This window comes from Crocodylus porosus, unplaced genomic scaffold, assembly GCF_001723895.1.
Source record: "Crocodylus porosus isolate Cpor-Errol unplaced genomic scaffold, CroPor_comp1, whole genome shotgun sequence".
NCBI lineage: Eukaryota > Metazoa > Chordata > Crocodylia > Crocodylidae > Crocodylus > Crocodylus porosus.
In genome coordinates, this window is record NW_017728907.1 from 20,168,294 (window position 1) to 20,195,652 (window position 27,359).

General features: G+C 48.5%; 1 protein-coding gene across 1 annotated transcript in view; it reads left to right on the top strand.

Moving 5' to 3' along the window:
• The first annotated feature begins 1,367 nt into the window (after positions 1-1,367).
• LHX4 (LIM homeobox 4) overlaps positions 1,368-27,359 on the top strand; it is a 37,185-nt gene continuing 11,193 nt past the window's right edge. The window contains exons 1-3 of the mRNA XM_019530586.1: positions 1,368-1,476; positions 2,762-2,933; positions 26,913-27,115. Of these exons, the coding sequence (XP_019386131.1) occupies positions 1,368-1,476; positions 2,762-2,933; positions 26,913-27,115 (484 nt within the window). The remainder of the gene's footprint in view (positions 1,477-2,761; positions 2,934-26,912; positions 27,116-27,359) is intronic.

Here is a 27,359-nt window from a genome sequence, read left to right on the forward strand (position 1 = left end):
AGAGGAGAATTTTTGCAAGCCGGATCCCTGGAACAGCCACTTCTACTGATAAACAAGGATGGGGGGGTACATAGGCGGAAGGTGGGAAGAGAGGGGACCAGTCAGTTTGACTGGAGTCAGTAAGACAACAATGAGCCATATGATCTTGCTCCTTGTACTAGTTTTGCTCTTCTGCTCTGTCACTTCACTCTTTTTTTTCACATACCACATCATATACTCTGTAGATGCCTTTACGCTCATCAGCTGGTCATGTACTCTGTAATAGCCTAGTGTGTATTTTTGTGACTCCTTGGTCTGCTAAGGGGGGTAAGAAGTTTCCACAGCTGCCAGCTGAAGGTGTTAGTACTTTATTTAAGCCAGGGTTGGCCAACCTGTGGCATGCATGCTACTGGTGGCATGGACAGCCTGAGTGTGTGGCACGTGGTAGGTTGGGGAGGGGGCAGGCAGCACATAGGGCAAGGAGCAGAAAAAAAGATCAGCAGATGGGGCAGGGAACACAGGGTAGAAAGTAGAAAGCAGAGCAGCAGACTGCACAAGGAGCACAGAGAAGGGAGCAGAAAGTAGAGCAGCAAACCAGGCAAGGGAAGGGGACTAGAGTGGTACTTGGGGAGGGTGTGGGGCTTAATTTGTGGCATGCCAGCCAAAAAGGTTGGTCCTGATTTAAGCAACAGAGGCTCAAACTTTTACCAGGATTCTTCCAGATTCTTCTGTTTCAGGCATTATCTTACCTAGTCCTACTCCTTGCAGGCTGTGGTATTAGAAGTGGGACTGGTAACACTGCCTGTTTGTTATTAAGGTTTTTTGACCCTTCCTAACGTGCCCCAGCTTTCAGTAGCTTACCATCATGCCAGAATTTAACAGCTTGGATTGTCCACAGTGCGTCTGCCTTTTCTTGGAAAATTTAAGCAAAAAAGAAAAATTTGTTTCTTAAGACAAGGCTAAGAAAAACATCCTGATGCTTTTGCTCAGGTTAAAAAATGTTGGCAAATGTTCTTTGAGCAGCCTTTGTGCCCTCATGCTTTGGAGCTGGGACTTGCAATCTAACATGAGGGATTACCTTAGGGTCACAGGCGCACTTTTTCCTCTCCTCTTGGAAATCCACCCAGCTTTGGCCAGGTTATAAACCTTTGAACAATTGTAGTCAACTTCTTCACAGTGAAGATTTTGCAGAACTTGGAGACTTAATCCCCTGCAAATTTCATGCCTCAGCCTGGGGCTGCTGGGGTTAGTGCCAGATTTCCCTGGATCTGCAGTTCCATGTTGGGCCAGGCTGCTGCTTGGTCTAAGTATCCAAAGCAAGAGCAGGGAGCTCCCTTGTGGGCTCTGAGTGCTTCTGCATCTGGCCCCAAGCAGCATGGAAGAAGAATATGTCTGAATCTAATGCAGATGGGACAAGAGCTGGATATGGTGGGACTGGAACAGCTATATTGATACAAACTGGAAGAATGAACATGCAGGCTGGAGGCGAGTGGAAAGGTTAAACTGGGATGGGGAGCTGGTGGGGAAGACTGGGAAAGGAACCAAGGAATGGAGAAAAGGTTGTAATTAACTAGGCAAGGAAGTTGGAGCACTTTGGGCAAGGGGCCTAGGAAATAGTAGGCTGGGGAAAGAGATGGGAGAGTAGTGGAAACGGCTCCGCTAAGAAGTCAGAGGGTTGAGAGGGACCTGGGACTGGCTGAGCAAAGAGTCTGATGAAGAAAGTGGGTGAAGGGGGGTAGGACACTGAAATCAGACAAGAAGCCCAGCTAGAGACTGGGAGTGAGAGGCAACAGGGATGAGGAAATTAGATGAGAGATTTACTAGGTGTAGAAATATAATTTCCCAGGGGTAGAAAGATAATTTCCTAGATTTACTAGGGGTAGAAAGTTACTTTCCATTTTCTGAGTGCTTTATTTTTGCAACCATAATAATGTCCTTTTGCACAATGTTGTGCACATGGTCTGGATATGTGCAACCTGACCTGTGCTTGTATGCCAAATTCAATGCAAAGTCACAGTAACTGCAGGGGGGAGTAGTTAGGTGGGGTATTGGCAGTGGGATTAAAATTTGACCAGGACATGAGACAGACGCTTCTCTTGATATGGGAGTTTTGCTGACCACAGAAAATTAGGACCACTTAGCCCATTCAGAAGCTATCATTTCCAGCAGCATGAGCCATTTCTAACAGCACCTTTTGTAGTGCAACCTGCAATTTAGCATTAGCTGCTCTCCATCGCCTGTCTTGTGTTCCTCACACACTTCATCAGGGTTGGCCAGGGATGGTGTGCAATCTGCTCCCTCTTCCATTTATTGGGCACAAGAAGCCAGAGAGAGATCAAGAGGAAAGGGAAGTTGAGAAGGTGAAGTTGTGCAGGCCCTTGAGAAGGACATCAGTGAGGAAGGGGAGATGAAGCACTGAAGGGGTGTCTCTCGCTAGGTGGCACAACAGGGCCCTGACACCTCAGCATCTGGTTGACAGTGAGTTATAACAAATAATACTGTGCTGAGGGAAGTGGATGATACTGCTGGAGCAGCAGAAGAGGGCCATGAGCAGGGCGGAGTGGGAGTGTGAAGTGCTTGCCGGGAGGGTACAGGGCCACAACATGAGCTTAGCTTCATGGATATTAGACCTTCAGTAAGTGGCCTGTTCCCATCCACATATCTTCACCAAGTAGAGCAAAGGGCTCTGAGTCCTCACTTGCTGCTGATTTCTTCCTCAAAGGGTGCTGTGTTCACTGACACTGCTCTTCTCCTTTCTTTCTTCCAATCGCTGCCCCTTCAGAGATTCCCCAGTGTGCTGGCTGCAACCAGCACATCCTGGATAAATTCATCCTGAAAGTCCTAGACAGGCACTGGCACAGCTCCTGCCTCAAGTGTGCGGACTGCCAAATGCAGCTGGCAGACAGGTGCTTCTCCAGAGCTGGCAGCGTCTACTGCAAGGAAGACTTCTTCAAGTAAGTACAACTGTCTCCTTTGTTTTGGGAGAGGCAGGAGGCAGTGCTCAGCCTTTTCTGGGAGCTCACACCAGGCTCTTGATAAAGCTCCCAACAGCCTATCCAACCTGATTTTGAATCCTGTTTTAGCTTAATTTTTCTCTGAATCAAATCCCAGCCTGTCCCAGGCACAGATAGAGTTAGATAAAACCAGCATGTGGCTCATTTTGAACTCCTCTCCTAGGGTCATTTAGGAGAAACTTGATTGCCCAGATCACAAGAGGTACCAGGCTGAAGAGGCTGGTTAATACCATGGTGCTTTATTTCTGGGAGACATCAGAAGGGGAACTGTTTGACTTGGTAGACATGCTAGCTGCTCAGGGCCTCAGTGCATGCTGAGATGGGTGGAAATGGAGAAGAAAGGGGGAGACAGATGATAATTGTCGAAATGCAGATACGAGGGTCTTAAGCAGGCACCACTACAGACAGACATGGGAACAGTCAGACATTTTTTAAGCATAATTTCTCCAAAATCTTCTTATAATTTTTTTTAAGCTCAAGTGTTTAAATAAAGGGAATTTTGCTGGTTTAGAGCTGCCACAGGCTGAAGGCTATTTGTGGGGATTTAACCTTCTTAGAGACCCAAATCTCTCTAATACTCCCCTGCCCCCACAGCCTCCTGTCCTATTACATTTTTAAACCCAAATTGGACTAAAGATTCGTCTTGTTAATCACCCTGCATGCACATCTGTTCAGATCAGAGCTAGAGGGCAGGAGAAACCCACACAAACACACAGACTCCAACTCCCTGCTGCTGTTCAAGGGCTCCTCTGTTTGTTTGTATTTCCCTGTCATCTTGGTGTTTTTCTTTCCTGGTAGTGTAAAACCGTATTTAATTTGCACTCTGGTTGTTTGTCATATACACATTAGCCTCTAAGCTATCCGCTATACCAGAAATAGCACAATCTTTGGCTTGCCTGTGGACTTTAGCAGCACATTTTGTTCCATGGCTGCTGGCAAAATTCTGTCATTTTGTAAAAGCTAGATGATACTGGGCCACATCCTCAGCTGGTGTAAATGGGTGTAACTTAATGGAAGTCAACAGAATGGTGATTATTTACACTGAGGATCTGTCTAGGTGTGTATGGGCCATATCCTTGATGTAAATTGCTGTAAGTCCATCCAAATCTGTGAACTGAAGTTTATTGGTACAAGGTGGGGATGTGGCCTGGTACATCTTTTATGACTTAAAGAAAAAGGAGTTAATGAGGGACGTTTGGAGGACAGAGTCATTGTAATTTAGGACATTCAGTGTGTTTCCTGAGGAGGCACAAGGGCTATGTAATATAAATGGCTTCCCCTCACTGTTGCTGCATGTTACCATTCTCTGTTTTTCCTGGTCCCAGACAGGACCGTTCTGTAGCATCCTGACACCACTGGTAGTTGGCATAGTCCCCTTGCCTTGTAAGAGCCCCAAGTCACACCGTTCTTCTCCAGCCCACTGCCAATAGGGGATTGGCAACAGACCTGTCCTTTGCTACAGGAGTCTCACAGACAGCAGAGTCAGGAATGTTTGACTTGAAAAATGCAAGAAGCCCCAAATGCTACGCTTGTTGCCCAGCTCAGCTGGGGTATCACAAAGCCAATGCTTGTCTAGCCATTCATCTCCCAAATACTGTGTCATTGGTCAAATGCACTGTGAAATTATTCATTCGGCTTTTCCCAGCGTAGGACTTGCCTGCCACTCAGTGCATTCAGTTTAACAGGGCGTGGAGTGTTGGCTTTGTCTTCTGATTTCTCTAAACATAGGCAACTGGTACGGGTGCACAGGGTGCACGTGCCTCCCTGAAGGGGCCGGTGCCCCCCTGACAGCTGACACTGATGCTGTCGGTAGGGCTGGTGCCCCCCCCCGACAGGGCTGCCACCGGCAGCAGCTTCTGCAGGTGCTCCCCTAGATTCGGGAGGCACCGGTCACTCATGTCTCTAAAGATGGGCTTGAGACTAGTCATGGATTCACCTCAGTGTTTCGAGACTCAGGGGCCAGCGAGGTACCTCCAAAATAGAGGACAGTTGCGTTTAGTGCAACTGTACTGTCCCCACCACCACGAACGTTGCCTGCCTCCCACGGCTGGGGGGGCACAGTGAGCTCCCGCAGGCGGCTAAGGCGGTATCAGTGGTGGGGGCGTGATGGCGGTGACTGGGGAGCTCCTGCAGGCAGCTGCGGTGGTGTCGGCGGCAGGGGTGGGCTGAGCGAGGCGTTCCCACAGGCAGCGGTGCTGGTGTCGGTTGGGGGGGTGCCAAGTAGTGAAAAATAGAGGACATAAAGGCATCCAATTTCATATCAGTAGAGGACAGAGGACCAGAAAACTGAACTGTCCTCTCTAAAACTGGATGAATGGCCACAGTAGTTTAGACACAGGTTCTCAGATCCACACGGATGCGGACAATGAACAGCCCCCGCTTTGTTATGCCACACAGTTCTCTTATGTCTGTATAGCTCTGCTGGTGTTGCTAGTCCCATGCCAGATGCTCCAGGTGTAATTTGCACAGCAGGGTGATGTACTGGGTGTTGTGAACTATTGTGTGAGAAGCCTCAGTGCCTCAGCATGGGGACAGGCTCTTCAGAAACAAATTGGGGGAAAGGATGAGGCTGGTGAGAGGCTCTCTCTGCCCCAACCCATTAGGACTGCTTGCATCATTTGCTTCATTGGTTAAAGCAGATGAAGATGTGGAAAGGAGGGCATCCGTTTTAATAGCTGTTGCCATGGCTTTTGAGTGGAGAGACACAAGGAGGCACCATGTTCCCACAGTGAGAGTATACAACAAGGGGAGGAGAATGGGGATGAGAAGAAAACTGTCCAAGCAGCACACCAGCCAAGCATGTGCAGTGATGAAGGAGGTTGGTGAGAGGCATGTCCCCCGGCCCCCTATCCCAGCCTTTACCAGGCAGAAGAACTGACAGAACACATTCAAAGCAACCACATGGTCTTCTAACTCCTAGACAATATTAAGGCTTCTGCACAGAATTGAGATAAACCCTGCCCAGAGGAAAGAAGGCATGGGGAGTGAGGTAAGGAGGTCATCCCTCCTTCCTGAAGGAGGGGCTGTGTGTGACTTGGGGTGTGGAAGGGCACAGAGGAAGGGCTGGGAGTGGGGACAAAAGGGGTTGCCCCCTCTCCCCCCACAAGTGGAGCATTGCAGGGCTTGCTGGTCTGCTTGGGTTTTTTGTTGACAATGTAACAGCTCAGAGCAGTGTTGTGGCACTGTAAGGCACCCACTGTTATTAACTGAGCTGCTCAGATGTGCCACCCTATCTTGTAGGAGTAGCACGCTTGTGTCCAGACATAGGGAGCATGAGAAATGTGGGAGTCAGGACACCTGGGTTCTTGTCCCAATTCTACCTTAAGGCAAGAAACTTAATTTTTCTGTCTTGATTTGCCTGGCTTTAGAATAGGGGCAAAACTCTGCCTTGCAGGAACTGTCTTGAGGTGGAATGAATTAACGTCTGTGGTGTGTTCAGAGCTCCTGAGATGGAAGGTGTCCGAGTGCTAACTGTTAGTGCCAGTACCTTTAAGTGAGGCTCTTAAATCTCCATCGTGCTGCCATAACACAGTGGCCAGCTGTCTGCTGGTGCAAATCCACAGTGTCCTACCTCTCGTCTTTTCATTTTTAAGCATTAGCCTGGTGAGTAGCTAAGCATTTTTCACTGCTGTTGCTGGATCTGGATAGCTTGGCTGATTCATCATCACTGTGTGTTTCAGCATCTGGTTTTGTGAATGCAGCCTGTTGGACAGCTGTCTTCGTTACAAAGCAGTCGCCATCATCAGCACAGGCAACTTCCTCTGCTTCGGAAAAAGTGACTTGGGTTTGCTTCAGGTGTTGTCCGTTTTCATAGGACAGAAATCTATCATGCCTCTCTAGTAATTGTTCCCAGTTGGTTTAATTGCATTAATAGGCTTCCCTCGGTGATCCATGGTAGCGGCTTTACTCACTTGCTTCTGTAAGGACAATGACTGTAATAATAGCACCCCCACGGTCCATGCGGGAATGAAAACTCCATTGTGCAAGGCACCGTGAGCACACTTGTCAGTAAGTCAGGCCTGCTCAGAGAGCTGAGGTCAGAAGACACCCGCTGGACAGGACAAGACAATTCAGGGAAGGGAGGGGGTGGAGGATGAGTTAGTGGTGAATCGAATGCCATGTGCATTACTCTTGTCTTACTACATGCTTGCCATTGGCAGTGACTTAATAGCCCTTCTCTTTTTTTCCTTTGCCTTATCATTCTCTTAATTCCTGCTAAATCCTTTACCATAGGTAATAACAACTGTCCACTTGCACTTGGCAGCAGTACCCAGCTATCTTTGCAGTTTCAAGGTCCAGATTTCATCCCACAACACATTTCTGTAGACCACCAGGGTCAAATAGGGATCTTTATTTTTGTTTACCCACTTTTTAAAGCAATTTTCCAGCTCACTGCAAACAGGAGTCTCCAGGAGTTTACAGGCAAGATAGGGGATGAGTGAGGGAACACAGACGTGGTGACTTGCCAAGGTTCCCCAGCCTATCAGCAGAAAAGCCAGGAGTTTAATACAGGTGTGCTGAGTCCCGACTGCATGCCCCCATTGCAGGGCTGTGGTGCTTTTTTCCATCATAAACTAGCACTTCTCTGCAAAAGTAATTTCTATTGCTAGCCCTGCAACAGACTAACTGCCTGTCTTGGACAAGTCTCTTAACTATGCTGTACCTCAGTAACCTAGGTACAAATACAGCTAATGCTTACCTACTCTGCAGGTGTGTTGTGAGGCATGTAGTTTATTAATATTTGCTCTGGCACCATGATGTAAAATATTATTAATAACATAACTATATTCATATTATAAAACCCACAGACTTAAAAAAATTAATCTGGGATTCTGTATTGGTCAGATTGTGACTATGCACCTGGTAAAAGCATTTCATGTCCGATATTTTCCAGACTATTCATCTCAAAGTAATTTCAGCAGTAGTCAAGAAGGTTCAAGTTATCAGTGTTAGTTAGAGTTGAAAGAGCAGTGATTTCCTTAGATTACAGGTGGTCTGGGTTACAAAATGTTAACCTGTGTCTTATCCTGCAAATCTAGAACTCAGCACTGAATTAACTTCTGAACCATCACATTTTGTGCATGTTACATATATTTAATGTAATAAGAGTTATTTCTCTTATCTTTATTTCAGATTCTTTCCATCATCCATTTATTGCTCTTATTACATTAAATATATGTAACATGCACAAAATGTGATGATTCAGAAGCTAATGGTCATCACACAGTAACCCAGACCACCTGTAATCTAAGGAGGGTGATGCTGCAAGGGTGGAAAATTGTGGGACAACTGTGAATAAAGAAGCTATGAATTTTGACACCTTACTTGCACTGGATCCTGCATCTTCAGAGTCATTTATCCATATTTTTTTTTGTGGGTTGCCTTGTGTTAGCAATAAAAAGATCCCAGAGGAATGAGAGGGAATTTCAGAAAGGCTAAGCTGGGAGATGAGGAATGGTTTTATGGGCAAAACTCTCATTCAGGAGGACTGAGTTCAGTTTTTATTTGCCACACACACTATAACCTGGAGCTGGTCACATAATCTCTCATCAAGTTCCCAGTACTCTGCTTGTGTCTTGTATCCTTTTCTCTCACCTTTTGTCTCTCTTGCCTACTTATAGCCTAGCATCCCCAGGTTAGAGATGATCTCAGTCAGAGATGTATGTGCAGTGCCTAGCAGAGTGGGCACCAGCTGTTTGGTATCTGCACATGACTGTAACACAGTCGATAACCACGCAGCACTGATAGGCAATGAGCATCTTTGTGGCATGAAAGGCAGGTCGCAGGCCAACTGGTTAGGAGAAGCCTACAGTGGCCTGTCGCAGGAAGCTGAAAAGCCAGTTCATAGTTCATCACAGAGAAGTAAGGTTGGAAGCGACCTCACAAGATCAACTAGTCCAACCTGGGATCAAGCCAAGTTCCTTATCACCTTTCCATTGCACTGCAAGGCAGGCCAGACAAGTCATGCCATGCCATAACCATAACTCCTCTCCACCATGCAGCTGTGTGACGTGCACATTATGCTCATCAGTGTCACAAAGCTGCCTCAGCCACCTCTCTCTAACCAGCCCTGGCACCACCTGCCAGGCAGATAGCATAGTCATGTAACCTGTCATTTCTCTGCAGGGGACATTTTCAAAACATACTACAACTGGGGACAGGGAAGAATTACGCACAGCACTGGCTTCCAGTACCTCCTCCTTCTGCATGTTGTACTTCCTCCTGGTTCCTTCTTCAAGCTTAGAATTAGAGGGAAAATATCAGGCTTTAAAAGTTGGAGCTCCCAGGACTTTCAGGAGGAAGGGACAGGATTTCACAGAGGTTTGTGTTGATTTGGCAGCTCAAGGCTGAGAGTCAGAGAGACAAGACACTTTCAAGGAAACATTTAAAAACATGCGAACCCCAAGTAGCATCCTTTCACTAGCTGCCCCTTCCACAGCCCCCTGTTCTTCACTAGCTGAGTCTGCTTTGTGCTGTTGCATACAAAATGGAGGAAATAGCTTCAGAGCACAAGTTCCCTATAGAAATCATGAGTTCAGGGGAGAAGGGCCTTGGGGGCTGAGAGCCTGGGTATCAGTGCCAGCAGGATCAAGTTTGATGTTTCTGAAGGCTCTGCTAGGCTCTCTCTCAGTGAGCCTGTGCAGGGCCTGTGATCTTTCTGCCACAGAAGATGGTGGCCAAAATTTCACTCCACATATTCCCAGACTGTCTCAACACGTTGGTGGTAAATCAGCGCCCTGCCCTAGAGGACACCTGCTGTGGGTTTCCAGTGCCAGTCTCCTCCGCATAGTGCCCACTGAGCAGTGATCCAAGCAGTGGAATGTGATCAGCTTATGGCCGTGCCAAAAGGAGAAGGGGCTTAATAGCTTAAGAGGTGGGCTGTGAATGGGTCATGTAGCTACATGAATGGTTGAAGTAGGGAAAGAGAGCCAGTATGGGGCATGGCATTCAGCTAGTTGCATAGTCATGACTTCATGGAGCAGAAGCACATTTGAGGCTTTGGAGAGTTTATCATTTTGGCCATGCACAGGGCAGGGAGTTTGCAAAGAAGAGTGTGGCTCCTGTCACAGTCTGGTGGGGTTTTAGGAAAATGGGATTTTGCAAGCACGTAAAATTGTTCCTGAAGATCTTCACCTCAGTCAAAGGCTCTTGCTTCTTGTATCACTCAGATACTCCAGCTGCCTATAAGCCAGTTACCTTGGGTATGCTAACAGCGTAGCTGCAACAGTATAGAGCTCAGTATGAGCAGCTTTGCCGCTGACACTGAGCTCCATGCTGCTACATGCTGCCAGGGGTATTTGAGTATACTTGCATATAGCTACATGAACTGCAGTCACCTTGACTGTAGACTTTGTAGATGTACCATTAATCTAAGGTGGTCTTCACAATGGCTGCAGCATTCTTTGTGCATATGTTGAAGGCCTTGCTAGAGACAAATGAATAGGTGAATGTGCAGGAGGCATTCCTAGATGAAGGACAATGGCGTTGGCCATCTTCTGACAGTTGGCCAGTCAGGACATGGGCTTACATGTGTCACTGTTTTGTTCACATGTGGCAAGTACTGTGTTGCTTGATGTGGTAGACAGATATGGGCATGGCTTATTTCTCAGTGGCCATGTCACTTTGGGCTGTTGGGAGATCAAGATAAACCCAAACTGTGGCAGAGTGGAAATGATAGTGATATAGCTTATGCCCCCTCCTTTGTGGGCTTGTAATGAGCAATGCCCCCCTGTGGTGTTAGTGGGTTACTTAGCTGTCAGAAGTGCACTCTTTACATGGCACTGGGGTCCTGACCATGTTGAATCATTAAGGGTATATTTACCCAGTGCAATGACTGCTGGGCAGAGATACCCGTTCTGGCTGTAAGTCATGTTAGGACGGCCTGCATGGACCGTAGGGATGCAGGAGCTGTTTTTGCAAGAACAAGGCTGTGCACCTTGCTGTTGTGGCTGCACCCAAGATCAGGTGATCTCATTCCGGATCCCCCAAGTTTCTTGGTCACAGAAAACAGTCATCACATTTTAATGAATTGCTTGCGTGTTGTGGTGTTGTGGTGCAAGTGAATGGCTGGGGTGGCTGAATGCTGGTGATGGGTTGTGGCCTGTGATACAGCGATGATTTATTAACAAATAGATTTTTTATTCTGTAGCTCACCTGATGGGTGAGAAATATACTGTATAAATCATTCACAAATAATATGAGGCAAGGCCATTGGGTGCAGATTCATGTAGGAATTGCTCTGCGAATGTGAGTCCAAGAGCACTGTGAACCCTTTGTTCAGTGGACACTATGGGCTGACTGTGTAGGGCAGTTCTGCTAAACACAGGGTCCAGCAGAAGAAGGGACAGTAGTGAGGTGGGTGCCTGTCCAAAGGTTAGGCCAGGGCAGAGTGGTGTGAAGGAAGTGAGTGTTGCAGGACATGCTTGTGTATGAAAATGGAGGCACTGCCATATGGATGTGACACTGGGGTAAAGCATCCTGCTACACTGTGCATGGTAGGATGATCTGTTCCCATGTGTGCAGGCAGTTTATTGCTTCCCAGCCTTGTGTTAGGAATCCTTGTGCACCTGCAGCACTGAGTATTACAGACAGTCAGCAAAACTGATACCCCACGAGGTTATTCTCTTCCAGAAGGGGCAGCATATCTTAATTCCTTGTGCTCAACAAGAAATCTGTGTTAACCAACATGATACTGGGTCATAGCCCCAGTGCATTCTGAAGTGTTTCACACAGCTTGCGGTCTGCCTGCATAGAAAATCATTTTGCCCAGTCCTGAAATGCAGCCACCCCTGAGGTGGAATCTGGCAGCTGTTCAGCGGCACACAGCCATACTTCAGCACAGCCAGTGAACAGCGAAATATCCAGCCGCAACGTCAGGGAGAGTTTAGGGAAGCAGAATGCATTTGCTCAATATAGGGTTTGTCCAAGACACCAGAGCTACCACTTTCACCCTGTTGGGACTGTTGTTCAATGTGCAAGGTGGCATTTCCAGTAGTTACCCTTTGCTGAAGCCACTGAATACACTCTAGGTCATGAATGCTTTACTTCCCATTGTTATGTTGCCATTGCCAGATACAGCTGCAAACCCCCACTTTGCTCTGCATCCATGCTGCCTCCCTGATGTGACACCTTTCCATCATCCACACATTCCTGCTCCAAGATCTAGTGCCCATTAACTCCTTCCATATAGAGCCATGCGGCAAAGGTTTCAGGGTCAGTTCAAGTCCATGTGGAACCTTCATCTGCAGCAACCAAGAGTCAGTATTTTGATCTATGGCCTATGGATAATGGGCCAGCTCCTCTGCTGGGGTAAATCAGATCAGCTGTGTTGAAGTCAACATGCTCAGAACCGTGTGTGCTCAAGGAATTAGTGCTAAGTATAGCTGGGGCTTTCCTGTTAAGCAAGGGAGTGAAAGCAGAGTGAGTGCTCTCCAAGCCATGGCTGTTACAAATGGGGCATTGTCCTGTTACAACAAGGAGCTCTGGTGTCACCCCAAAGCACTGTCAGCACAAGGTGGCTTGTCATTCACAGCCAGCAGGGCTGGAGCAGGAGCAGGTTGAGTCATCCTAGTACTTCTCTCTGATGCTAGAGGGGCAGAGCCTCTGAATGCCAAGGAACTGCCAGCCACTGCAAGTAAAGCCATTTGGCAAGCACCACACCTGCAGTTTGTGCCTGTGCAGGGTTGATGTAAAGGTTGTGAATTGCTGAGCTGAGTGGAGGCGGGGGTGGAATCTGTTCAAGTTGCTTCTGCGTTTTGTGTGACAGTCCAGAGCTCATGTGGCAGGCATAGCTTATAGATCCTAGCCAGATAAATAAGAATCCCTTTAGTTTTATCTTATTTCCTCCTAACTAGAAGCTCACTATACTTCCCATCTGCATTGTGCATGCATTAAACAGGGAGTTAAGTGTCCCCCTCAATCCACCAGCTGCTTGCATCTCTTCCCAGGGGATCACAGAAATGGCCATGCAATCTGCCTTGTAGAAATACCGGCCAGCGTTTTGTTTGCTTCAAATCTCTTTAACAGTGTTACGTAAAGAGGGTTTTAATGAAGCATTTGAGATGCTCAGTGTGTTCATCCCAGGCGTATGAGGCCAGACTCTACTCAAAAGATGGTCCACTTAGGTGTTGCAATACCTAAGATGTAGGTGCCTTGTTTTAATTAACAAGGTTAGACATTTACTAGCAGCTCAGCAGAGAGGTTCCAATAGCTCACCAGCAGGAAGCCTAGGTGCAGGTGGGTCTGTATTTCAGCTTCTCCTGCCTCAGGACTTCAAGGGAAGTATGGCCATTATGTCGGGTCCCAGAATGCTCTAATGGACACATTCTTTTCACCTAGCAGAGGCTTCTCAGGGGCCTTTGATGGTGTTGTAGGTGCCTCTTTGAGAGACAGTTTGAATAATAGTTTCATAGTTTCTAGGGTCGGAAGGGACCTGAGTAGATCATCTAGTCCGACCCCCTGCCATGGCAGGAAAGAGTACTGGGGTCAAACGACCCCAGCAAGGTGTTCATCTAACCTCCTCTTAAAAACCCCCAGGGTAGGGGCCAGCACCACTTCTCTTGGAAGTTGGTTCCAGATCCTAGCCGCCCTGACTGTGAAGTAGTGCTTCCTGATGTCCAGCCTGAATCTACCCTCCACCAGCTTGTGACCATCATTCCTGGTCACTCCTGGCAGTGCTCGGGGGAACAGGGACTTCCCCAGTGCCTGCTGGTCCCCCCTGACTAGTTTGTAACAGGCCACAAGATCCCCCCTCAGCCTTCTCTGGTGGAGGCTGAACAGGTTCAGGTCCTGTAGAGGTCAAGCAGGAGTTAGGTGCTGTAGTACACCTAGGTACACCATGTAGGTCACTTCTGGGTGCATGCAGAAATGTCAGGTAGATGCCTCAGGAACATTGCAGTCCAAAACAGAGACCTCTGATGAATTCAGGCTTCTTATGAACTTTGTGGCTGCTGGTATGGGGCTAGTTTGAATTGGTCTTTGGACTTAGGTACCTAAACACCACCTTCCCAAAGAGTGCTATAGCTGTAAGTCATTCCAGCAGTAGTGGGTCCCAGCCAGGGCTTCAAGGATCCTAGCCTTGTGCCACTGCCTGTTACAGGCTTCAGTGTGGTTGTTATTTTCCCCAATATCAGGGATATTAATGGTGACATGGTGGCTGTTGGACCCTGCTTGCCAGTGCTGTCTTGGCTGGTGATGCCAAGCCCAGAGTCCAAGGGCATGGACACGTGTCTAGTTTAAATGCTGTCTTAGTCATGTCAAGATGGCATTTGAAAAAGTAGTGCCTCCAGAAGAGCGAAGGGTGGGTGAGAGGCCTCTTAAGGTGGAATGACCATGAACTGAGGCACTCTGGGCTGCATGCTTCATAATAGCACTGAGCAGAAGAGGGGCAGGAGGGCTGGACCCGGTGATTTCATGAGGTCTCTTCCAGCCCTAAACTTCTGTGAATCTGTGACAGCAGTGAGGGCTCCTGACAGTCTTGCGACTAAGGTGCTGAGGCAGGGCTCAGTAGGGGAGGCTTCCACTCATGGTGCTGCCATGGGCTTGGCCTGTCCTTTCAATGAAAGCTTTCTGGCTACCCCATGTATTTTACGTTTTTTTCTTCACCTTAGACTGCAAGGCGCAGAACCAGCTCTCCCTTTGGCTGGGAAGTGGCACTAACACAGCTAACCTGAGCCACGCAGGCAGATTTTTAGACTTTACTTCCCCCTACGCAGATCACTGGATTTTTCTGAGTAGTTTTTCTCTGGTGCTGTCCACCCAGGAAGGATTGCAAACGCTCTGCATGTCTCTGAAATGTTAACTACAGAGAAGCCATGGCCAAAAACAGTTTGGTGATGTTGGCAACAGTGGCTTCTTATCTTTTAGCCCAGAGCCCTAGTGGTGAAGTCACCTGCCAAAGGATGGGGTGGAAGACCCAGGTTCCGGGGCCCAGGAGGGATCAGAGCCTGCATCTCCCACTTAGCAAAGTCTTCTAGTCAGCAAGTCATAGGTTAGACATGGCCAAAAGCACCCTTCACCCCTACATTTGAAGCTGGCTTACTTGTACAGGCAAGAAGGGAAAGTGTATGAGGCTTCACTTCAGTGAAATGGGCATTGCCCTGGTAAGGAGAGGGCCCTGGGTTCTGGCCTCTGCCCCTAAATGGACAGGAGCTGCCCTGGTGCTGTCTAACCATTGTATCCAATAACTCCTAAATGCAGCAGCACCCCTCGGGGCAGGAGTAGGGTCCTGACTCCAGAATCAAATCCCTTTTAGGGTAGGGGTGGTGAACCTCCGGCCCATGGGCCTAATCTGGCCTGCAGAGCCATGGCATCCAATCTGTGGGACTCCCCATGAGTTGGGAAATTTGATGGGTGGGAGTGGCTGCAATTAATAGCACCATTCTCCACACTGCTAAATTCCCAAGCCCTGTATGGCCTGTTAGAGCTGGACCATGCCCTCTCCCCCTATATGGCCAGATCAGAATCAGGCCACCCCCCGCCCCTTTGCGTGACCAAATCAGGGTCAGTTTCCCCCCCATCTTCCTCTGCACGGCTAGATGGAGCTCTGCTGCACCCCTGGCTGCTAGACTGAGATCCCCAGCTGGATCTAGCTCACAGATGGCCTGAGCACTGCCCATATGGCCCACTGCACAAAAATGTTGAGCACCACTGGTCTAGGACCTTGCCCATCTTATGGAGCCACACTGCTCCATAGGAGCGGGGGGGGGGTGCACTGGATAATCCCTGCTTGTAGTCTGGTGGCTGGAGGACTTTGCTGGAAAAGAGAAGATACAGTTTCAGCTCCCCTGAGGTGGGAGGGGTGCCTAGAACCTGGGTATCCCATGCCCTGGGTATACGCTCAAAGCAGTAGGCTATTGCAATAAAAGGTGGGAGTCCCCCTTCTCTTTGTGATGTTGATGAAGTTGCTCACCTTCCTAGGGGAATAGGATCTTACATGGTTAATCTAGCTGTGTAAATGTGACTTCCCATCTAAGGGTGGCATTGGATTTGAGTCTAGCCACTTTGGGGCTGGGGGCTGTTTCTTGTTCTAGCACAGTGGGCTTGCAGCCTTGGCTGCAGTCTTGGTTCTACCACAGAAGGACTACCAGTACTGTTAGTATGGCACAGACAGGCTTTGAAAGGGGAGGAGTAGTTGCTGCTCCAGAGTGGAAATCTGCTGTTACCTCTGCATCTCTTGTAGCAACACAAGTGAACTAAATCCCTGTAATTTCAACCCTGAATGAAACCCATATGGGTTACATCCAGCCATTTATACCAGTATCCTGGACAGGACTGACCTGTTAGTGCTGTTGATAACCACAGTGGTGTAACGCACACTGGGGATGGTCTCTTGCTCTGTGCAGGTACAGCACCTAGTGCAATAGGCTTCTGACCTTGGCTATGGCCTTGCTACCACCACAGTAAAACTGCTGCTAGAGTGAGGCAGGCAGTATTATAAGGGACACTCTGTGCTATATGTAGGCTCACACTGACACATGGGGAAGGGAAGAGGACACAGAGTGAAATCTCCAGGTTTCTATCACGTCCCCATTATTCATTCTCCTTTTTAAAACCAGCCAGAACTGGTGTCAGGTGCTTATCGCTGCATATGATGACAAATGAAGTATTTGCTTAGCAGTGTATTTGATACACTCCAAAAAGTGCTATTAAAGGGCATAATTATTTAATAGGTTAGAAAAAGTACTTGTGTGTGGTGCTAACAGGGCAGTAGTATAACTTGGGGTGGGGAGAGGAGACCTTTGGTGGGGGGACAATGCTGAAGCTGCCCAGGGTACGCAACTGCCTTGTTATACCTCTGAAACATGGGTAATAAGATACAGTCAAGGGAAATTGCGCTCTGTGCTTTCTGGCTTTTCACCACACCAAATGGAAGCTCTGGGCCTTTGCAATGCTCCTAGAAACCAGCTCTGAGCATGGGCACAGGGCATTAGCCTGAGAGGCGAGGAACTGGAAATTGTTGTCATAGCTCATGGGTAGGCTTCAGAGGAGAGAGGAGACTTGAGCACATAAGAAGCTCATCTACAGTCAGGGGGCAAAGCTGTGAACATCTCCATTATTTCTGGCTTATTGTCTCAATGTTGCAACCTACCGATACCATCTCTTGTAAGGCTCCATCTCACCTGTTCTGCTTCCCCTGTCTTGGGCATGTCTTCCACCTTTCTCCTTCATTGCACTTCTGGCCCAAAAAGGCAAACACCAGCATTTTTGCTGGATGTAGCACTCACTTCGTTGTTCCAGTGTCTGAACACCATGAGCTACATAGAAACCAGATTTATTGCTCCTCCACTGTGAAAAAGTTGAGGCATTACAGCTGGTCCAAGCCAGAGTTTAAGACCCTGCTGGCTCCTAGGAATTCAGCCAGAGGCAGTCAGAAAGGGTAGCAGCAGCAGGTCTCTGGGACAATATGGACCCTTAAGAGTAAGTTCCTTCTTGATCTTTGTGTTTCAAATTTATCAGGTTTCTGCAGGTCTTTCTCTTGTACCAACACCTGCAGTGCCTGACCTGTGTGCTATGCTTGGCATGGTACTGACACCAGGCTGCCTTTCAATGGGCAAACCCAAAGCCATTTGGAGCATTACACCCAATGGCTGAGACTTCCCCTGCTTTGTGCAGGGCAGCTTCAGCCTAGACACCACTTAATGTCCACATCAGTGAGTGGAGCCCTCTGCACGAGAGTATCAGCCTGAGCCCCTCTCCCATGAGCCACTGTTCATCTGCTCAGAACTGCAGTGCTTGCTTTTTTATCTTTATTTGCCATGAGCTAAGCCAGCCAGAGTTCTCCATGACTTCCAAGGAGGTGGTTGCAACTTAGAGTTTCTATAACATCGCCAGGCATTCCTGTAGATACTAGGGGTGTACGAAATGGGTCCTATTCAATTTGGATTTGACCTGAATTCGGGACAGTGGTTCAATTTGTTGATTTGGATCACTCTCCCCAATTCGATTTGGCCGAATCTGAATCTGAGGATTCGATGCTAATTCAGAGAATCAGCGATTCGGACACAGACACAGCTTTAAATGTTTTTTCTACGTACCTCGAGGTACCAGGCATGGCTTGTGAATGGTGTGATGGTGGGGCAGATGGAGCATCCCACAGAAGCGCAGGGGTGGGGAGCCTCCACATGCTTGGCAATGAACCTGGACCTGAGCTGGAAGTACTTTCGGAGGGTTCCGATTTGATGCAGGGAGATTAAAGGGTCCTCTGATTTGATTCGGATTCAGAGATGCAGCCACTGAATAGGCTGAATCTTCACACTGCCCTAGTAGATACCATTTGTCTAATAAACCATCAGGCTGCCAAGAAACCAGACTACATCATATTCAGACTGTCCAGGGTTATGATGACCCATGGAGTCAGGTGTGCTTGGAGGGCAACATATTGTCATCCACAGGTTGTTTTGAAATGGTTGCTACCTGTGGTCCGAGAGCACAAGCCAGAAGAGCGAGGGTCTGAAACATGCTATGTGCTGTCTGACATCTCTTATATGGCCCAGGTCAGTATGTGTGTGTGTGTGGGTGGGGGAGGGGAGGCAACCTTCTAGACAGACATAATTAGTCCTACACCCTCCCCACATGCCACTCCAGTCCTCTTCTCTTACCCAAACTGCTGCTCTGCTTTCTGCTCCCTGCCTGATCCACTGTCCTGTTTTTCTCCTTCTTACTCAGTCTGCCACAATACTGCCTGCCCCCTACCTCATCTGCAACATGCCACACAAAGAGGCTGCCTGTGCCACTTGTGGCATGTGTGCTGCAGCTAGGCCACCCCTGGCCTAGATCACCTAGACTAATACCAGAGTGATGCAGAGACTGCAACTCTGAAAGGAAAAGGGCTGTGGAGGTGCAGTTAGCTGACCTTGGCTATGGCCTTGCTACCACCACAGTAAAACTGCTGCTAGAGTGAGGCAGGCAGTATTATAAGGGACACTCTGTGCTATATGTAGGCTCACACTGACACATGGGGATCACCTAGACTAATACCAGAGTGATGCAGAGACTGCAACTCTGAAAGGAAAAGGGCTGTGGAAGTGCAGTTAGCTAAAATCAAGGGTGTATCCAGAATGGGTGCAGTGACACCCTCTTTTCATTTGATGCTGCCATGGGAGCCGCAGCCAGGGACTTCCTATGTCTTTGAATTGGGTAAGAATTCACCCCTTCCCTTCTCCTCCATGGTCAGAGCCACTTTCCCTCCCTTTCCCTCCTCCCACTGCCCAGGGCCAGGGGCAGAGGGAGGCTCCAGAACCGCTCCTGCTCTGCTTCAGCTGGGCTCTGTGAGGAGCCGGGCTCAGCCCCGACAGTGACAGCAGCAGGTGGGTTCCTCCTCCCTGCCTGATCCCCCCACTCCCCCCACCCCCAGTGTTGCTCATCGGATCAGACACTGCAGCCAACTCTGTAGCAATGTTTGCTTCTCCTGCCCCACTTTTCAAAATCTTGGATCTGTGATTTGTGGCTTGCTTTTGCCATTATGGGGATCAGCTTTGTAGGGCCTCCTACCTGCCTGCAGTTGCTTACCTCTGTGGGTGTAAAATCCTATCCGGGCAGCAAGGTGTAAGTGGCTAAGCAACCTGGGGAGAAGCCAGTCTGCAGTGTCAGGCACAAAGGGGCAGAATATCCTTTACAGAGGCTGCTTTTGCCATTGCAAGCATCAAGGGAAGCTGTTTGGTGCAGTCAATTTTCTAACTCTGAATTTTGGTGGCAGGAGAGAGGAGTGTCTTAGCACCTTAATATGGCTAACCCTTGTATGGCTTCATAGTGAAGAGAAGAGGCACTTGGGGACAGAGCAGAGTTTTCTGGCCTGGGAACACATTACAGGTTGGGCATAGATGGGAAGATGATGGCTCTACAGCAGTGTACATGCAGCCCACATGGTTTGGCTCCCTGCTATCTACAAGATGAGTGAATCTGGTGATCTGACTAGTCACAAACATTTGGTCCAGCTCAGCAGACTCAGGGAAGGCAATCTGCTGGGGGTAGGCAACCTCAATGGAGTCCTTTACACAATTGCATTGCATCTCTGTGGACTTTGGGGTTTTTTTGCATTGCTGTCCATGGTATCCTGCTCTCAGCCAGCAATTAGAGACCTGCTGCTGCTACCCCTTCTGGCTGAATTCCTAGGAGCCAGCAGGGTCTTAAACTCTGGCTTGGACCAGATGTAATGTCTCAGCTTTTCCACAGTGGAGGAGCAATAAATCTGGTTTCTATGTAGTTCATGGTGTTCAGACACTGGAACAACGAGGTGAGTGCTACATCAAGCAAAAATGTGCTATAAATTTTAAATAGGCCTTTGTCTTTTGAATGATGCAGCCCAGAAAACCCCTGGATCATCTGATGTCCCAGGGAATGGGATACTTAGGAGTGGAGGCATCCAGCAAGCTGGGTTTGGTCCAGAGCCCACAAGCTCAATAGAAAGGCTGAGCTTGACTTCAAAATGGGTGTGAAAACCTACGAGGCAGGACTCCCCTGTTGTGCAGGGGAGTGCACGTTGGGGCAGCTTACTGCACACTGCAAGACTATAGGAGGAGGGAGAGCTGACTGCACAGATGTGGCAGCATGGTGACAAGTGCCTGTGCACAGCAGCATACCCTAGTGCCTCACCAATGGTACAGGCATAGCTGTGTGCCAGACTAGCAACTGGCTGGGGGTGGGGGCCGAATCACCAGCTAGTACCTGCCAATTGACAGGAGACTGTGTGTCACTTGCCCTGTGGCACAGCAAGCTGGTGCTGTGTAGCTGGACCTAGAGGCAGAGCAGGAGGGGATTGAGGAGAGACAGCCATTTCAGTGGCAGTTGTATCTGTGGAGGATCCTGCAGCCATTCACTGGGTCACTGACCATTCTGCATTGCAGTGCGTCGTGGCTCAGGGGTCTAATTCACTTGCTTTTCTCCACTGCAGAGCTGAGTTCAAAGTGTTCCTGTTGTCAGAAGCTAAAAGACGTCTGGCATTTCATCCTCTTAGACATTTGCTGACAGCCCACAAGTCTGACACAGGTCAGCCCAGCTGGCAGCCTCCAATGCGGGGAAGTGTTCGCGGCTGGGAAGGGGAAGGGAGGGGCTGCAGGTCTGGAACAACCTGCGCTAGCAGGGCTGGGGGGAGGCCGAGGGCTGGTACTGCGATGGTTGCTGCTGGGCACAATTTAAATACCTTGGCATAACTAGGTGGGGAGATGGGCTTATTTCCCACCCACACAAAGGCTTGCTCTGGTCCCTTCCACCTGCTTGTCAGCTTCCTGATCATCACTCCCCTTCTTTCTTATGCAATGCTGTCTTGCTCACACTCTCCACCTCAGGAAACAGAAATAAGCCAAATGCCTCACTGACACCATCCTCTAGTTATGAGGAAGTTACCCCAGACACTTTATAAGCCAAAAATTAAACACAGCCCCAACTAAATGCTGTGGTCCATGGACAGGGACAGTGAGTGCCTCACAATACAGGGTTACTGAATGGGATTTCTCTGGGGGTTGCGGTGAGTTTATTTCAGTGAAGCTATAACTGGACAGTTTGCCCTGGGACCAAGGGTTTGCTTTATTTATTTATAAGCCTCTTTAAGAACATCCAGGGCTTGGGAGCTGGTATCCCCAGGAGTGCTGCACCTCCATCACCATGCCCTCATTGTACACACTCTGCTATCCTTATCTCTTTGTCAATGCATGGGGTTTGATGTTCATCTGAGCAGCAGCCTTCCTAATCTTTCTCTACGCTATCTGTCTTATAATGTGCCACAGCTATAGTATTTAAGTACTGGGTATCTCTTTGTTAGTGTCAGGCCGCAGCTGTTGCTGCTGTTACTGAAGATTGCTATTGTGGTGGATACTATATAAACACATGTGAATGCAGAGAAGTATCCTGTGGAGTGTGTAACATGCTGGACACCACAACCTAGCCCAGGGGCCTGTACCACATAGCATCACCTGGTAGAGTGCAATGGAAAGGGTATTCTGGGCAGTGACCAAGCACCTTCTTCCATGAGAGCTTCCTGATGCCCAAGTGTGGAGAGTGGGCATGTGCCCCCGCCTCACTGCCAGCCCCCAGAGCATAGGGGCGGCTCTTCTATGTGGCTCCTGCAGAACCATTCAGGTGAGGATCCATAAGAATTTTCCATCTGGATTGGAACCACGATCCAGCTAGTTTAGTGGTGGACACTGACTGCTGCCTCAGGGAAAGGTGCACAAAGAAACTTTAGAGCAGGTTGCTGAAGGGTGATCTGTCCCTCTGGGAGATCTCAGCTGAACTATTAGCAGTTATGGATTGGCTTATGTCCTGGGGTAGACAATTTTGTTTCCCTTCCAAAATCGCTGAGCACTAACTTTGGGAGCTCTGGGTACCATGGTCTCTGCATCCAAACCATCTCTGCAGGAGAGGAGACTCAATTTTTAAACACATTGTTCCCTTCTTAGGGCTAATCACTGGCACAGGTAACCCCAGCGACAGGGCTGCACTGCCCTTTTATCTCTTGCAATGCTTATTAAATGTAGCGCTACATCAATATGACCGAGCATGTAGAGCATAAATGCTGAGAGGAGTAGCTCAGCAACAGAGAGTCAAACCAGACTGCACATCCACCCAAAGGCATGGGCCCAGATCAGGCAGTGCCACCCAAGGCCAAGGTCTGCGCAGGCAGGAGTCAGATGTCAATAATACAAAAAAAAAAGAAAAGCATGTGAATATAAAGCGCGCTGGCTGTGACAGAGTCCAGTTCTTGCTCTCCCCATCTCCTCTGTCTCTTTAATGCCACCCACTCAATTGGGCCTGGTAAGAGATTTTTCTGCAGTCTGTGTACAACACAGGTTTTGCTGAGTTGAGTAAAATTCCTCCCATGTCACTCTCTCTTCCTGTCCCATGATCTTAGCCATAACTAAGGGAGAGATGGAGTCATGCAACTCAAGCTTTTCTTTCTTCTCTTCCAAATGCTACATGGTTCCGTTTGTGCCTGTTGGCATTCAGGTTATAATAGTACTGAGACAACCCAGATGAGCATGTGGCTATTTTGGTCAAGTGCTGTCTGAACACACGAGAGACCCTGGGAAGCTTACAGTCATATCAGAGAGGAATGCGAGGGGAAACAGAGAGGCAAAGAGAAGCAAAGGGATCTGGCCATGGTCACCCAGCAGGTCAGTGGCAGAGCTGGGAAGTCAGCTTTCTCCACTCCCCTATGGATTTAGGAACTTAATTGTATGTGTGCAAATTTGTCCAGTGTGGAGTAGAACTTTCAATTAAACAAGAGTATAGTCCCCATTGCGCCTTCGCTGGGATGGGGGGGAGTGTTTAATTAATTAAAGTGAAAAGTACATTAATTATTGAAGACTGTTCCTTTTGGTGAGTTTCTGTGGAGATTATTGAGAGAGGGGAATGGGCCTATAAGACCTAGCTGAAGACACCAGGCTTGTTATTAACATGCTAGCTATAAGTAACCCACTGAAATGCACAATTGAGGAGGAACCCGCTTCCCCCAAGCTTGCAGTAAGGGAATTAAATTCATAACCTACATTAGCATGATGCAGCATTTGCACAGACAACATTTTATCTGTAAGGTTCCAATGGCAACACAAAGGCCATGGTGCTGTGTGCAGGCAGGGGCTGTTGCCAGGCCCAGCAGCTCAGTACCTCCCATTTAATGTTGCTGAAACCACCAGGATCCGTGCAAAACGGCTGAGTTACTGTTGCTGTTGAAACCTTAAATTTGTGTTTCCTGCCTTCTGATTCTTTCAAGGTGTACAAAACTGAAGTTGCATTACTTCTACTTTACATGGAAATGACACCTAGAGGAAAAGTGCTTAATTCACACCTGCTGCTATAGAAGGGGAATAAGAAAAACTGTTGTGTAAACTCTCCACCAGTGGGGGCATTCCCTCTTCCAGAACCTACCCCCTTTTTTGGGCAGGAGGAGAGGGTACCTTTACATGGAGATGAGAACCATAGAAGTTCTGCTGCCTGACACTGCCCGGGGAGGTATTGACCCAGCACTCATCTTCCATGTGCCTTGGCCTGTATGGGCCTGGCCCACTCTCTAGGCTCTGTTCATCTGTCAGTTCTGGAACTGAAGGCAGGACTGTGGAGAGGTAAGTGTCTCTTGCCCCTTACCTGAGACTGGATTTAGGGTGGTGTGTGTGTGTGTGTGTTGAAAACAATGGCCTTTCTCACACAGCTGCAGTAAGGGCACGCTGATGAAGAGAGAGAGCCCTGTTTGCAGGTGGGACGTGAAAGACAACATAGAGCTGCTTTCATTAGTCCCTGGTGTGAATCCCACAATCAGGAAAATTGCTGCTATTACTAAAAACCGTGGCAGAGAAGTCCATTTATTTTTCATTTTTCTTGGGCACTTGCAACCCGGCAGCATGAATCACTGTCCGTATGTAGATTAAATTTACGCCACACATTAGCTTTCATGTCTCTAGTGCACGTATGTCAGCTAGGGCTCCTGGCCAGTAAAATTCAATAGCAGAGTGGCTGTTGCATGCTGCAGCTAGGACACCATCAGCTCTCATGAGGGAACAGCCCTTTGCTAAAGAGTATCTCCCTGGACTTGTATAACGTGGGATGTCTGTGAGTGCCTTGAGCCGTGGAACTCAGCACTCTCTGGTAATGCCTAGTGCTGGAGATCAGAAGGACTAGAAGGTGTAAGACAGTATTTCCTTCCATCAGGCTGATTTGTTCATCCATATGGGAAAGGTTTAGGTTTGTCCATTGGTTATTTATTTAAAAACAGTATGGGCAGCTGTGCTTCTGTATGCTGATAAAAGGTATTATGGTCTTGTGGACATGGTGCTGGGCTGCAAGGCAGGAGACCAGGGTCTAAGTTTACCTCTGCTACTTACTTGCTGTGGGACCTATGGCAAGTTGTGTCACCTCCTGTTTTTCATCGTCATGTCTGTTAGAGTGTTCATTCCCTGAGGCAGGTCTGTCTGACTAAGTGTATGTCAATGCCTTGCACAACAGGTCTCTGGTCTCACTTGGGTTGTGTGTAATAGAGATGGGCCAGTTCACAAGTTGATAATCAGTTCTGCCATTAATCACTCCTGAGAAATGCCTGATTTTGGATTTCCCCTAAAGATGTGTTGCTACAACTGCAGAACTGGCCAAGAGCAGGGATGGATCCAGAGGGGGTGCAGTGGTGGGATCACTTCCCCTTTTGAGTCTCTAAGTCTCTGAAACAGGTAAGATCTCCTCCTCTTCCCTCTGTGCTCAGCAGCACATCCTTCCCCTCCTCTGCCCACTGCTGCCATTGTCCCTAGTGGCCCAGGGCAGGGGGATCTCTAGATCTGCTCCTGACCTGCTCCAGCTAAGTTGTACAGGGATCTAGGCTCAGCCAGGAACAGTGGCAGTGACGGTGGTGAGCGGGTTCCTCCTCCCCGCCCGGTCCCCCCTGGTGTTCCCTGGCAGCCTGGGAGCAGACATGTAGGGGGGGGATGCACCCACTGTTGGCATTACCGATGCTGTCCCTAGCTGATCAGGCTCCCTGTTCACCTGACTGGAGCAGAGCAGGAGCATCTCTGGACTCCCCCCTCCCCAAGGTAGCCATGGACTGTGGGGACAGTGGCAGTGGTAGGTGGGGAAGGAACAAGATGGGAGGGTGGCAAAATATTTACCTGCTTTGGGGACTTAAAAAAAGTCCCTGGCTGCAGCTCCCATAGTGCAGTCTGCCCAGCAGGGGGGTGTGCAGGGAAGCTGGGCGCACAGGTGCAACCGCCTCTGTAGTGCTGGTTGCTGTTCCTGCACCCCCCCTTTACAAAATCCTAGATGCACCCATGGCCAAGAGGGTGTTGTTTTAAGTTTATTTTAGAACTTGCCTCTGAGATCATGATTCCAGTCTCACTAATTCTCATGTAAACAGGGAGCAGATCCCATGATGTCAGATGCACTAGCATCAGAATGGCATAACAGTGATCTGAGGAATGTAATCATCTTGAAATTAAGTGATTGAACATATGAATAACAAGCTGCCTTGAACAATGTTCTGTCCCAGGTAATACAAAAGACATATCCCAAGTAATGCATATCTGCATGGCACTGAATTTGAAGTGCTCTGGGATTCAGAGCACTTCAAATGCATGTCTGCCCAGGCCTTTAGAGCCACATACTTTATAGGAACACACACATACATGCACACATACACGCACACATTAAAACAGACTCACTGTCAGGCAGGCAAACGCAGACAAATACATTGTACAAAGGACATGCACGCACACAAATGCATTTTATACCCAGGCTTACAAATGCACACAGGTACTTGCTCTCAGACACACAGAGGTGCAAGCTGTCACTTGTGTATACCCCACTGCACGCTTGCAGAGCTCTGTTTAGCATGCCCACTCCCTTAGCTGCCGTGTGCTGTGCACTGAGGCAAGGATGCTTATCTGCGTGCTCATGTGCTGTCAGTACCACAGCTACTCAGAAGCACACACTGGAAGGTGTATGCTCGTAGTTGGGTAGACTCAGTATCTCAGATACACTTGCCCACCCTTAGACACCCGTCGGTGCAGCAGATGCATACTGCCAGCTATCATTACTGTGTAAGAGCCCTATCATTTTGAATTAATCTGGGATTCATCATGCTAGCAGTGAGCGTAATTAATTTATTTGGTATTAATGTGGATGAAATATGTACTGTCCTTGCAGGGGAAATCGCACTGCCTCTAAGCATTAGTTAAAAGGACCATTAAAATCAAACCTTTCTGAGAGCCATTAAGCCAGTCTTTCATGCTGAAGAAGATAAAGCCCTGCTGTGTGAAATGTCATGCATAATTAGGTTGATTGCTGTTTTAAACTCTGCCCCTTCTTCCCTGCTCCCCCACCCTCATCCCCCGTCCTTGCCTCCTGGCAGCACACACTCACCTGCTCAGGAGATTCCCATCAGCTCTAGCAGTTTATTTCTCACCATTGCTCCATCCATGTCAGAGCTGCTGCTTGTCCTCTTTGCAGGCGTTTTGGTACCAAATGCACGGCCTGTCAGCAGGGAATTCCTCCAACCCAGGTGGTACGGAAAGCCCAGGACTTTGTCTATCACCTGCATTGCTTTGCCTGTATCATCTGCAACCGTCAACTGGCCACAGGTGATGAATTCTACCTCATGGAAGATGGGCGCCTGGTTTGCAAAGAGGACTACGAGACAGCCAAACAGAATGGTAGGTGTTGAGCCATTAGCTGGCTACACCAAAAAAGGCAGGGGGGTGGGGTCCATGCCGGGAAGATGCTACCTGTAAAACTGAGTTTCAGATTATAACCCATCATAAGGAATGTCTGAGTAATAAGGATGTTGATGGTTGCTTAGAGTATTCAAGCTTTTAGTGGGCCTGCCCAGGATTTGCTGTGAAAATTCTGGGAAATGTGGATCTAAATTCTGTACTAGATAATGCTTACAGGGTGGTT